General features: G+C 32.2%; 1 protein-coding gene across 1 annotated transcript; it reads left to right on the top strand.

Annotated features, from left to right (window-relative positions):
- Positions 1–1000: 1000 nt before the first annotated feature.
- Positions 1001–2848, top strand: LOC130798724 (uncharacterized). The gene is made up of 5 exons (XM_057661826.1): positions 1001–1111; positions 1205–1270; positions 1905–1987; positions 2082–2598; positions 2684–2848. Exons 1-5 carry the CDS (start codon positions 1001–1003, stop codon positions 2846–2848), a joined length of 942 nt encoding a protein of 313 aa, XP_057517809.1.
- Positions 2849–13202: the final 10354 nt, after the last annotated feature.

Genomic DNA, 13202 nt, shown 5'->3' with positions numbered 1-13202 from the left:
TATGACTCTTGGGTTTGGAATCCAATGGGTGTGATAATGTGGAAGATTAAGTAGTTAACTTAATGATTGTAGTGTTTACGTGTGATTTATTGTGGAAAAATATTCATGGGAATTATTGGCGTTAATGATGATTAATGAAGAAGTACAAAAGGCTTTGGTAGATGCTTGCTCGAACAGAATTCTAACAGAGGAAGCCTGATGGTCACTCGATCGAGCGAGCTCTCTGTTCCGGTCGAGCGGATCCACTGATGTGCCTAGGATGCTGTTTTTCGACCTTTCAAGTTTTTGGAACTGTTTCATATCATTCATTATTCAATATTAATCTTGTATTCATTGAGCAATTGACATTAATATACCTAGTACTATATATAAAGCTCTCATACTCACTCAAAAACACATCAAACACAACCCCTGAGCTAAACACATAGCCTTTTGTTTTTATCTCTTACACAATTGTAATACTTCATTTGTAAGAGTATTTTATACTTCATTGATATAACATAAACAGAAACTACACACGATGGAGGACGTAGCCATCATTGGGTGAACCTCTTTAAATCTTTGTCTCTCTTTGCTTAGTTTACATTATCAAACATTGTTTTGTTCATTGTTGTTTGTATCGTCATCTAAGTTCTTAACATCGTAATGATTTTGGCAAACATTTCACCTTCCTTTAATTCTTTTACGTGCTACCATAATATTAAGTTCACAATCATACTTCTCTACTTCTATTGTTAGATGGTATAGTCCCTTCATTGTAGTTTGTACATTGCATTTCATATTTTAATTGATGATGTTGAATTGACATTAATGCCCTCCATGCACTTGCAAGCCCATAATTTTTAATTGAACCCTAATACTATCAATATGATTAATACTACCTCCCTCAAGATTGAACTTTTACTTTATAACACTATTTGTTTATTACTCTTAATTTGTAATTTATTCTTAATTTATAAATTAAAACATTTTCAATTGAGATCGTGTTTGATTCATCTCAATGGAAAGATTATTAAATGTTTCATATCAATGCAAAGATTATAAATATCCACTTACGTATAATTTTATTCTTTGTGGAGATAGCAAGGCTTCTTTGAACCCTGAATTTGAAGTTAATTCACAATATTAATTTTACGCAAAAGGTAAGCAACATGTAATTTGTAACGGCTCTTTCATGTTTATTTGTAACGGCTCTTTCCTTCAGCCACTGTCACAAGCAACAGCACCATCGACAACGGGGACATATACCAACTATGGGGTTGAGAACCAGGTAAGCAACAGGTAAAGTCGACTACCTCCCTCATTTTCTTTCTCTACCTTTTTCCTTTTCCTTCTAGTTTTGAACTATCTTGGCAGTGGAGTCTCGTTCAAAAGAATTTTTGTTTACGGTGAGGGTAGTCGACTATCAATGCACGACCAGCAACAAGATACCGGACGACAACCATAGCAGGTGGTTTCAACCACGCGTTTCTTGCTTCTGTACTTTTTGTTTTACCGATTGTCCTTGTAAGTGTTTATTAGTTTTTTCTCAGTTACTACCCTTAATCCCTTGTGTGATTGGCTAACCTTCATCTTCTTATTCGTATACTAGTTCTCTAAGTAATTTTTGTGCATCTTTTGCTTAACTTTTTCTATTTAGTGTTTGTTTTATTTAGATGCTTACTTTTTAATATTGTTTAGTGTTTTGGGTTTGGAAGATCTTTTTTTGGTTGTATTTTATATATGCACTTGTTGTTACCATATCTTGGAGTGTTCTCAAACCTTTTGAAAGAATTGTTTTCATACTTAGTAGTGTTCTATCTTTCTTTCATTTAATTTATTATTTATTTACTTTTTTTATTTTATCTATTTGTTTATTTTGTGTTGATCTCTGTTAGCGATCTGATTGTAACCTTTTATCTTAGTTCGTAGTAGCTGAATATAGAGTTAGGAAACATTTATGGTCACTTAAGGTCAGGTCCAAGGAGAGGGGGTCAGGGGGGGCAACGTAAGCAGAATCTAGAACTAAGAGTTAAGACTTGAAACATAGGTACCCTAAAAGCCAAGTCGTTGGAGTTGGCCAATGAACTTTCTAAATACAGGATTCATGTAGCATGTGTTCAAGAGACTAGGTGGAAGGGGCAAAAAGCAAAAGGTTTAAAGGGATATAAGTTATGGTATGCAGGTTTGGAAGGCAGACGTAACGGGGTTGGCATCCTAGTGTCTAATGATATCCTAAAGCAATTGGTTGAAGTAAGGAGGTGTAATGAAAAAATTATGCTAGTTAGGATAGTAGTGAGGGAAGAGATCATATCCATTGTCAGTGCGTACGGGCCCCAAGCTGGGCTCGATGAGCAGGTGAAGTGCAAGTTCTGGGATAACCAAGGAGACCTCATGAGAACTATCCCGGAAGATGAGAAAGTTTTCATAGGAGGAGACTTTAACGGACATATAGGCAAAGATGCAGGCAACCATAACTTGGTACATGGAGGGTTTGGTTTAGGGGCAAGGAATGAGAATGGGGAGAATTTGCTGGAGTTTGTGCTTGCAAAAGAATTGGTTATAGCAAACTCAATCTTTAGAAAGAAAGATGAGCATTTGATCACATATAAGCGGCGGGCATGCAACCCAAGTTGACTATTTGTTAGTGCGCAAGGGAGATCGGGCCTCAAGCTTGGATTGTAAGGTGATTTTGGGTATACAGATGTCTACCCAACATAGGCTTTTAGTCCTGATTTTTAGGATGAGGAAGAAAATCGTAGAGAAGAATGTCGAGTCCAGGGGAAAGATCATGTGGAGGAGACTCAAAGGCGATATGGTCACAATCCTGTCAAGTAAGATAAGTTTATTGGCTTCCCAAGTCAGTTAGAGGATGCGAATGAAATGTGGGAGAACATGGTAACAACTATTAGTAAAGTGGCAAAAGAGACCTTGGGGGTGTCGTCGGGTAAACCAAAAGTGTTCAAAGAGTCGTGATGGTGGAACGATGAGGTGGAAAAGAAGATAAAGGATAAAAACAAGAGATTTAAGGAACTTATGGCGTGCACAGAAGAGGAGGATAGGATAGAAAAGAGAGTGATCTATAAAGAAGCAAGGGCGGCAAAGAAAGCGATAACGGAGGAAAAAAACCTTGGTTATGAGGACTTACATCGGAAGCTTGACACCAAAGAGGAGGAGAAGCAGATTTTCAAGTTGACAAGGACTAGGTGCAGGCAACGGCAAGACTTAGAGGCAGTGAAATACATCAAGGATGAGGGAGGACAAGTTCTCCTGAGACAAGAGGACATCAAAACCAAATGACTCTGGGATTTGTCTCAGCTTGTAGCAGGAGCGGCACTCTCGATACATAATTAACATTAATAATTATACTTAAGATAAATAATGCGGAAGTGTAAAACGCCGAACTGCTAAAAACCATTTAAACTAAAATTGTTCAAAACATAAGTAAAAAAAATATATCTTACAACTGAGAAAATATAAAATAAGGTTTACTTAAATACGATAAAAAAAAATAAGTACAATATAGTCATCAAGTAAAATCATTGAAGCTAAGTCCTCGATAGAATAATTAAAGTTGCGGCCTGGATCGAAATGAGCTAAATTTTCCTGCAAAATACTGTCATCCATAATATGGATGACAGCCGATTAAATCGGTCAGCGATAAAGCCGAGTACAATTTTCTCAACAAGCTTATGATGCGATAGTTAAATCATGCTTACAAAATAATCATCAAGCACAATATAGAAGGTTATTACTCATTATTGACCTTTACTAAGCCATTAAGTTACATTCTCAATACTTGCAAAAGTTCATTACTGCTACTAAATACTTGGTAACCTTAATGCTTATTTAATCAAGTTCAATTAAGCCTCATAACTTTACCATCATAGCACATCACAAGATCACAACAATAATGACAACTGATATATGTAAGGGTCTGGTTAAGTGAGGACCGTAGTCCTAAACCCTAACTGTGGTGGGAGTCGTCACTCCTCTCAATACTGTTATGCTCGAGACTTCACAGGATGGGTTTTTCTCGGACCCCCTGTCTGACACCGCATTTTACGTGCCGGCTAACACGGACGCCGGGATTTTACATGCCGGTCCATGGTTCGACGTTACCTTACTATCAGAGTCATACAATCAATATCATGCAATATCAAACAAGACTCTAAACCGAAATAGTTTACATTCTTATAAGTCAAACTTCCACTAGTCAAATTTTTGACAATTCTACCCTTTTAATAGAAACAAATTACTAGTATCTAATAAATTAATATTAATTAAATAACAAATTTTCGTAGCTATACTAAGATTCATGAGGCTAAACTAAGTCATTATCGTGTCATAAATAATCATAACAGTCAAGGGTAATATTTCTAAGTACTTAATAACATATTTTATCAAATAACCAGTAAAATAGTAAAACGGATCTATCATCACTATAAAAATAACATAATCCGAAAATTTATTAAGGGTCCAAAATCTATATGAAATGAGTTTTCAATAAAAACAATGCTAAGCATTTTAACAAATTTGTTTGACTATTTTACCAATAAACCGATTAAAATTTATCAAAACACGAAGATGATATGGAATCATTTTAAACACATAAGTTTATTTAACTAGTAAAATTCATATATATTTATATTATCATATTAATCAAAAATTTCCATATATATGACTTTTTTTTCAAGTGTCCTAAAAGTATTATTGTTTTGACGAAAATATCACTAAACTGGATATGACTTTAATATTACTATATAAAGTTTAAATGACTAAAATAAAATCATGTTGATCATGCTTTTATATTATCGAGTAACCATAAATAAATATCACATAACGAGAGAGTTAAGAAAATGTGTACCATTTTCCTCCGAAGGTGGTGCTAAACCAAGTAAGAGAATAATAATAGGAAAATAAGAACTTAAAGAAATAAGCTCCAACAGAGAAAGTCTTCAAGGCTCCAAGCTTCAAAGAAGTAGATCTTCAATTACCCAAAAGAAAATGATATCCAAACTCCAAAAGATAATACTTGACTATTCAAAAGTTGATGATTATTGGCTTAAGAAGTGATAAGATCAAGCTCCATCTTCATTTGATTCTTCAACAAATAAAAAGGGTATAAAGTTATTAAGATGTTAATGAAGTGAAGATATAAGAAAGAATGGTAGAAAGATTTGATGATGGGGGTGCAAGTGATCTCATGGCTAAGGAGGGGTATTTATAATGGGTTTTGGGCAACTTTTTAGTTCATAAGATTGTATGAAAAAGAAGGTTAACTTGTGTAAGTGATTTAGAGTGTGTAAGTGAATGTGTAAGAGTTGGAGTGTGTAAGTGGATGTGTAAGAGTTTGGAGTGTAGAAGAAGGTTAACTTGTGTAAGGAAATTGTGATAGCTTGTGTAAGTGATGAACATTATGGATTGATGTAGAAAGGATTTTGATTCATCAAATTTTTGTTCTAGTTTATGCTAGTGAAATGTTTTAGATTAATGGGAAAGTATGATTAAGGTTTTATTATGAAAATATGATAGTTTACTTAGAAAATTTTAGTTAAAACTATACTTAAAGTTAATAAGAAAAATATAGTTAATTTTTAGGTATAAAATAATTAAATCAAAGTTGTAAAGTTAAAATGATAAGTAGTAAAGTTAGTTTAAGAAAACGAAATTGAAACGTAACGTTTTAATAAAACCGTAAATATAACATTAAAATTTTACTTTTCGTAGTATAAAATAATAAAATAATATTTAGTGCTTATAAAGAAATTTAAGAATATATATATATTTTTAATTTTAATATTTGGAAGAAATTACAAAAATCGGAATAAGGTTTAGGAATTAAAGGTGATTTGAATTAGATAACCAAAGGATTAGGAATTCGAAAACAAATTTCGGAATAATTAATCGGAAGATTAAGATTAAGAAATTTGAGCCTGTTACACAGCTACTCAATGAATCTAGGGGGCCAAATGAGGCAGATAATCAAATTTCTGACGTCCAAAGACCACTGGAATACAGGTCAACGAGTGATATCAACATAGAAGAAGTAAGAGAAGCTCTCAAAAAGATGAGGAGAAGAGGGCATTCGTTGGCTGACAAACCTCTTTAATATTATTTTGAGAACACATAAGATGCCAGAAGAAGGGAGGAATAACACACTAATACCTCTGTTTAAAACCAAAAGCAATGTGCAAGTATGCGGGAATTATAGAGGTATCAAACTTCTAAGCCACACAATGAAATTGTGGTAAAAAGTGATAAAGAGGAGAATTAGACAAGAAACAGTGATTAAAGAGAACCAATTCGGTTTTATGCCAGGAAGGTCAACCACTGAGACAATTCATGTTTTGAGCAGACTGATGGAGAAATGTAGGGAGCGAAAGAAGGATCTGCATATGGTGTTCATTGCCTTGGAGAAAGCATATAATAGCATAGCACGACGTGTCATCTAGGAAAGCCTTAAGGCGAGAGGTATTTCTTCAGTGTACATTGAGGCTATATGGGATATGTATGACAGAGTTTCAACTAACATTCAAACATCGGTGGGGATGATAACATAGGCTTTTTCGGTTAAAGTTGGACTACAACAGGGATCGGCTCTAAGCCATTTCATTTTTACTGTCATTATGGAAGAGATTTCTAAATCTATTTGGGAGACGGTACCATGGTGCATGCTATTCGCTGACGATATAGTGCTGGTAGCAGAAACTAAAGAGGAGGTTAGTAATAAATTGGATGAGTGGAGGGAAGTTTTAGAAGGTAAAGTGTTGCGCATTAGTCGTACGAAGACCGAGTATTTGCGCTGTGACTTTAATGTGACATCACCGATAGGAGAACCAGAGGTGTCCATTGATGATGCAGTTGTTAAAAGTACGACCAAGTACAAGTATTTGGTATCGATCATTCAAAGGGATGGGGAGATTGACGGAGATGTAAATCATGGTATATAAGCGGGTTGACTTAAGTGGCGAGCAGCCACCGCAGTGCTATGTGATAGGAAATTCCCAAGCAAGTTAAAAGGAAAATTCTACCAAACGACAATCAGATCTGCTCTGCTTTATGGGAGCGAATGTTGGCCTGTAAAGAAAATTTTTGAACATAAGATGGAAGTTACAGAAATGCGCATGCTAAGGTTGATGTGTGGACACACATTGATGGATCGAATTAGAAACCAAGATGTTAGCTAGAGACATACTACGGTTAGCCCCTATTTCTAGAAAAATGCGCGAAAATAGATTGAGGTGTAAGACTTTCGCCGCACCTGTGAGAAGGGTAGAAAGCATTATAGTAGAGGGTAAGAGGAGTGGAGGAAGACCCAAGAGAACTTGAAATGAGCAAATAAAAGTTGACTTACATGAGTTAAACCTCTTTGAAGACCTGACTAGGGATACGGGTAGTTGAAGGCGCCATATCCATGTTTTAGATTACTGATGTCCTCTTAGATTACCTTTTGATGTTCTTGCCATCTTGCTTCTCTCGTTTCTTTTATTATAGTTTTTGTTTTCTCCTTATCTTTCTCGAGCCGGGGGACTCCTTTAGCCGTGCTCTCCCTTATGGGTATGAGTTGTCGCCGTCCTTCCCTCCCCAGACCCTGTCCATAGTTCTTCTATGAGTGGGACACACTGGGTAGAATGATGATGACAATGACTTATGTATAATAAGTGATATTAAGCATTGAATAAGTGAATTGAATATGTTGGCACTCTTAGGTTTTGATGATGACTACACTTTATATTGACAAATGTATTTTTGGAGATTGTATGCAGGTCGATATCCGGTCGTAATTAAGATCGTTGATAGTGCCTATAACTTAGTCTATGAATATGTACTTGTCAAAGGAATCCAATGAAGTTAGATAAGGTATATCGCTTAGGATGTCAAATGTAGACAGGAGGTCTATTGTTCCCAAGTTTGATGATCTAAAGTTACTGGAAAATGAAAACAGTGCATTGTTCCCAGACTAGAGTCTGGAGAAGTTACGTCTGCTGGAAAAATTCTGATTAAGTTATTTTCTGATTTTTAGTTGATGTATTAGTTAAAATTAATTTGTTGCATTATTTAATAATTAAGTTAATTGGCAAAATATTTTATAACCACCTAAAATATAACCGTGTGATTTTCTAAGTATGGAATATTTCTCACCTTATTTTTCTCCTTTTAAAAAGGCTTTCATTTTGCATCTAATTTTAGTAAGTAACTAATCTACCTACTATTAGAAAAAGGGAAACCGTAGCTTTTGCTTAAGCACCAAGCTTCCACTTATTTCTCCCTTATTTATGAGAAAAGGTACAAGTGTTAACAGTGGGTTTTGACCTTGTAATTCAAGATCCATATTATTCTCCTTAATTTTATGAATAAGGGAATAATGGGTAGATACTTTCTTTTTATTAGCTAAATAAACTCTATAAATAGAGGATTTGTCTGTTCCTCAAAAATTGCATTCGTATGAGCCAAAGAAATCATACGAGAGAGATTGAGAAAAATTAACAAGAAATATTTTGTTCAAAAATTGCCAATTAATTTATAATATTTTCTTATACAACTCTTTAATTTTATCTTTAGAGAATTTATCCTTGTCAAGGGTTTTTGAGAGAATTGTTGCAACTAGACTTGAGTAAGTATAGGGGAGAATCAGAAAGCTTCTAGTGAAGCTAGAGAAGAGAATAGCTTTAAAGTAAAGCTAAGAGAGAAGCTTCGAGTGAAGCAAGAGAAAGAGAAAGAGAAAGAGAAAGAGAAGTTGGCCCAGTAAGAGAAGCTTTGAGTGAAGCAAATTGTTTTATGTAATTGTAACGAATTGCCTAAAACATATTTGAGATTTTTGAAATCCCGAGGGGTCGTGGTTTTTCCTTCTATTTAGGCCTAGAAGGTTTCCACGTAGAATTTTGTTGTCTCTTTTACTATTTCTTATTAAGTTTAAGTTTTAATTCTTCAATTTAATTCCGCAAAAACAAGGTTAAAATACTTGAACTTATTAAAACAACAATTAACCCCCCTCTTGTTGTCGTTCCCATCTCTAACACTGTCTACAGAATAGCGTAAAAAAATAAATGTCCCATCTTCATTAAATAGGCGGGAATATTATAGTCACTTGTCAACTTGACGTACGTGATCAAACCATTTGATTTATTCGCTTTGCATTTTGTCCTTTTAAATTTATAGATATATTTTGATATTATTTACATAATTTTATTTTTTACCTATATTTTATTTCATTTTAATTCGTTTATTTTAGTTTATTACATTTTCTTTTATGAAAATGTCTCCACATTTTTCTTTTATTCTCATTTACATATTTTTTTTCTCTTTAAATATCAACCTATAATTAATTACCCCACAAAAAGACATGATCTAACCTGTAATGATCCATCAAAATACCCACTCTTACATTTTTTTTTTCTTTGTGTCATTCTCAAAAAAACAATCTCAAAGGGGCAAAAAAATATCTAGCCAAACACATAGGTGTGAGTATATTATTGATTCAATAGGAATATATAGGTGCAAGTTTGAAAGGAAGAAAAAATAGCAAAAATGGCAAAGAAAGAGGTAAGAGTAAATCAATAATAATTGAAGAAAGGGTGGTTAACATTAAAAAAAAAAAAAAAAATAGTAAAAGAGTCATATGATTGTTGGATGGTTTTTCATGTAAATGATGATGATGGTGAAGAGATTCTTTGACGGAGTTGTCTCTTCAATCAGCAGCTTTAATTTATATACTCAGATTTCTTATTAGTAGGAGTATCTTAGCTTTGTTCAATCAATGCTATGCTTATTGAATGACAGGAGAGTGAGTGAATGAGTGAACAAGCCCATATCCCATATCTCATATAAATACACAATGACTATGTAAAAGTCTAATCAAATCATACCATAAGGCATAGCTTTTCTATGTAGGGAACGAATTATTACTAAAATTGGTTAATCATACAACCATTTCATTAATCTCATATCCTTTTAATTGTTCTCTAATTGCCTCACATGACCAAATAGAAATGGCATGAGCAATTAGGGAGTTGAGCCATCGACGGGTCTAGTTAAGACCATTCGGTAACATGCTAATTGAAAAGAATTTTTTTTTCTACGGAGATTTCAGTTTTGATCTATGTGTGATGACTGCAGACAAATATCCTTTCCATTCTTATGATAATGTACCTAAAATTTTTTGGTGAAATTTAGTAGAAAGAGAAATTTAATTGAAAAATAAGATAAAAAAACAATTTGATTATAGAAAGGTTCAAACCCTAACCCTAGCAAAGAGATCCACTCAATACTCATGGTGAAAACAATAAATGAAAATCCTAGGATAAGACTGTAACACCCGATTTTTCGAACCCCGTAAACAAAACCAAAATCGTGAAGGACGGGAGGAAATTCAGAGGTGTTACAGAAACTATGCATGATAAAAGATTATAATAATAATATACTTGCAAGGAATTAAAAACAATAAATAAAATATAAAAGGACACAATTAAAGATCTAAGAGAGATAAGTTATGAGAAATAATATACTACTTTATTAATAGCTACGAGATAAGTTATATATATATATATATATATATATATATATATATATATATATATATATATATATATATATATATATATATATATGAATATATATAGATATATATATATATATATATATATGAATATATATATATATATATATATATATATATATATATATATATATATATATATATATATGTATATATATATATATACATATACATATATATATATATATATATATATATATATATATATATATATATATATATATATATATATATAAAAGGGAAAGCAAACAATCAAAAGGAGCAATCTCAATCGATCAAATCCAAATGACCCCATGGTACAACTTTTTTTTAATATTTTTGTTTGTAAACCAAAATACCAAATTTAGATTAATCTGTGATGGGAATAAAGGGGGATAGGGGTAAAAATAACCTCTCTAGATTAAATCGGGCTAATAATCGGGCCATAATGGGGTCCAAGATGGAGCAAGTGGAAGTGTTTGGCAAGAGAATCCCGCAATCTACGGTCAATTGGATTGGACTTGGGTTTGATTTGACCTCTGTGCCCCTGACCTTGTGGGTCCCTCCATCCGTGCGGAGCCCTCCCTATACCCACGTGCATTACTGTCATACATGTCGGCTATTGATCCCCGAATACTACTTCAACTGTTTCGTAAAACTTGTTACATTTTTTTTTGGTAATATACATTTTTATTAGTAATAAAATAATAATATTAATATTTTTTTATCACTATTTTTATCTTACTCTATTAAGATTATAATTTTTCTTTTTTTTTATCTTACTATTTTTATCACTATTTTTACAAAAGTTATTTTTCTCTTTTTTTCATGTTCAATTTAGAATTAAAAATAAAGAGTATAATTTTCTTTTATATGTTGTGTCTACCTTTTTTTATTTCTTGTGCCCTTTCAAATGTAACAACAAAAACAGAATAGAGAAAATAGATGAAAAATTATATAGAATTAAATCAAACAAAAAGAGGAGGACTTTTAAGAAATTGATATTAAATAAAGAAAATAGAATAAATTGCGCGGATGAAATTAAAAAAAAGTGGTGAATCTTTGTTCAAAAATAAAAATAATGCAAATTCAGCGGGACGGATCAAAATGGAAACTTTTTAAAATTCAATGAGACAAAGGAAGTACGATTTTAAGAAATTCGTAATAAATGTAGAAAATAGATGAATTGTCTAGATTATGCAAAATGAATGGGACGATTTAAAATTGCAATTGATATAAAATGAGAGGGACAGAGAGAGTATTTATTAAATACTAGCTCCATTTCTATTAGAAATGTTCTCGATCATTAAAAAAAATCTTTTAAATGGTGAATATATTATTTTATTAAAAGTTAAATTTAATAGATGAAAATCAGAACCCTAAACATTATAAAATATTAAACTAAATCTATTGGAAACAAATATGAGAACACAATTATTAAAAAATTGTTTGAATAAAGTTAGTGGAAAATATATGAGAACCATAAATCCGTAAGTAATACTCCTATGAAAATGTTAAAAATGATGTTAGTAAAAATGATGTAAGTAGGGTTACTAGGCAGGTGAAACTTGCAGTAAAGAGCAGAGTTTTGCATATTCCAATCAAAAGCGTTAATATACAACGCTCTTGGATTATGAATCTTTTGGACTATAAGTAAATAGAATATACTGTAGAGCTAACTACTCTGCCTGCTTTTGTTTTCTTGGAGCTCTAGTCCCCTTATGTACATGAACAGTGGAAGTTGGAAAACCCTTCCTAGAAGGGGTGCCCCTCTTTCATGCTGATTCAAAAAAAGGGAGATTGTTCTCATGATTAGAGTACTATGTACTGTTTTGTTTAGGTTTAACGAAATTTTTTTCTTATTCCAAAAAAAATATATTATGACTATAAGAATTACTAAAATATTAAAAGTGAAGATGAACAAGATTAATTATGTCCATAATTTGTAATATAAAGAGAAATATTCTTTAAGAGAATAGCAAATGAAAGAATCCAAAATAATTAATGAGAATAAAAATATAAATATATTTTTCCCTCCACTAGTTTAGCATCATTTTCTATTCTATTCCATCACACCTTTTTCCTATATCATTTCTATTTTTTTGATAATAGTGACCTATTTTGTTTGATCTCATTTATATATTTTAAATTTTTTATTTTCATCCACACAATTTATTTACTTTCTTCATTTATTACCAAATATTCATATTTTTCTTATAACTAGTTTTTTCTTCTTATAATGCTAACTCAAAAGAACAGAATAATACTCTTTTGCTCCTCTAGAAGAGTAGCGAAGTAAAGCAGGACTTTTAAAATAAAAGTAAATATTTGTAATAAATAAAGATAAAGAATATTATGTTAATGAAATGAAAAGAGTGATAGAATATTCAGATGAGATTAAAAAAATAGGTGTTATCATTCAAAACTAAAAATCATGCAAAATGAGAGGAACACTCCAAAATGACAATTATATCAAATGAGAAGGACAGAGAAAATATTTTCAATTATACCGCATTATCAAAATTTTAATTTATCAAGCAAATGTTTCTGTTTTTTTGTAAGAAATGGAATGGAATAAGTTTTCTTAACATTTATATATTTTTCGTATACATAGTCAGAGTCGTTCTTGGGGATAGACAAAGAACGTCGCCGCCCATGGCACAAGAAACATAGCATGCCTAATTCC

Source organism: Amaranthus tricolor, chromosome 13 (genome assembly GCF_026212465.1).
Source record: "Amaranthus tricolor cultivar Red isolate AtriRed21 chromosome 13, ASM2621246v1, whole genome shotgun sequence".
Classification (NCBI taxonomy): Eukaryota; Viridiplantae; Streptophyta; class Magnoliopsida; order Caryophyllales; family Amaranthaceae; genus Amaranthus; species Amaranthus tricolor.
The sequence above is the reverse complement of the archived record's forward strand: the minus strand, read 5'-3'. Positions and strand labels throughout refer to the sequence as shown.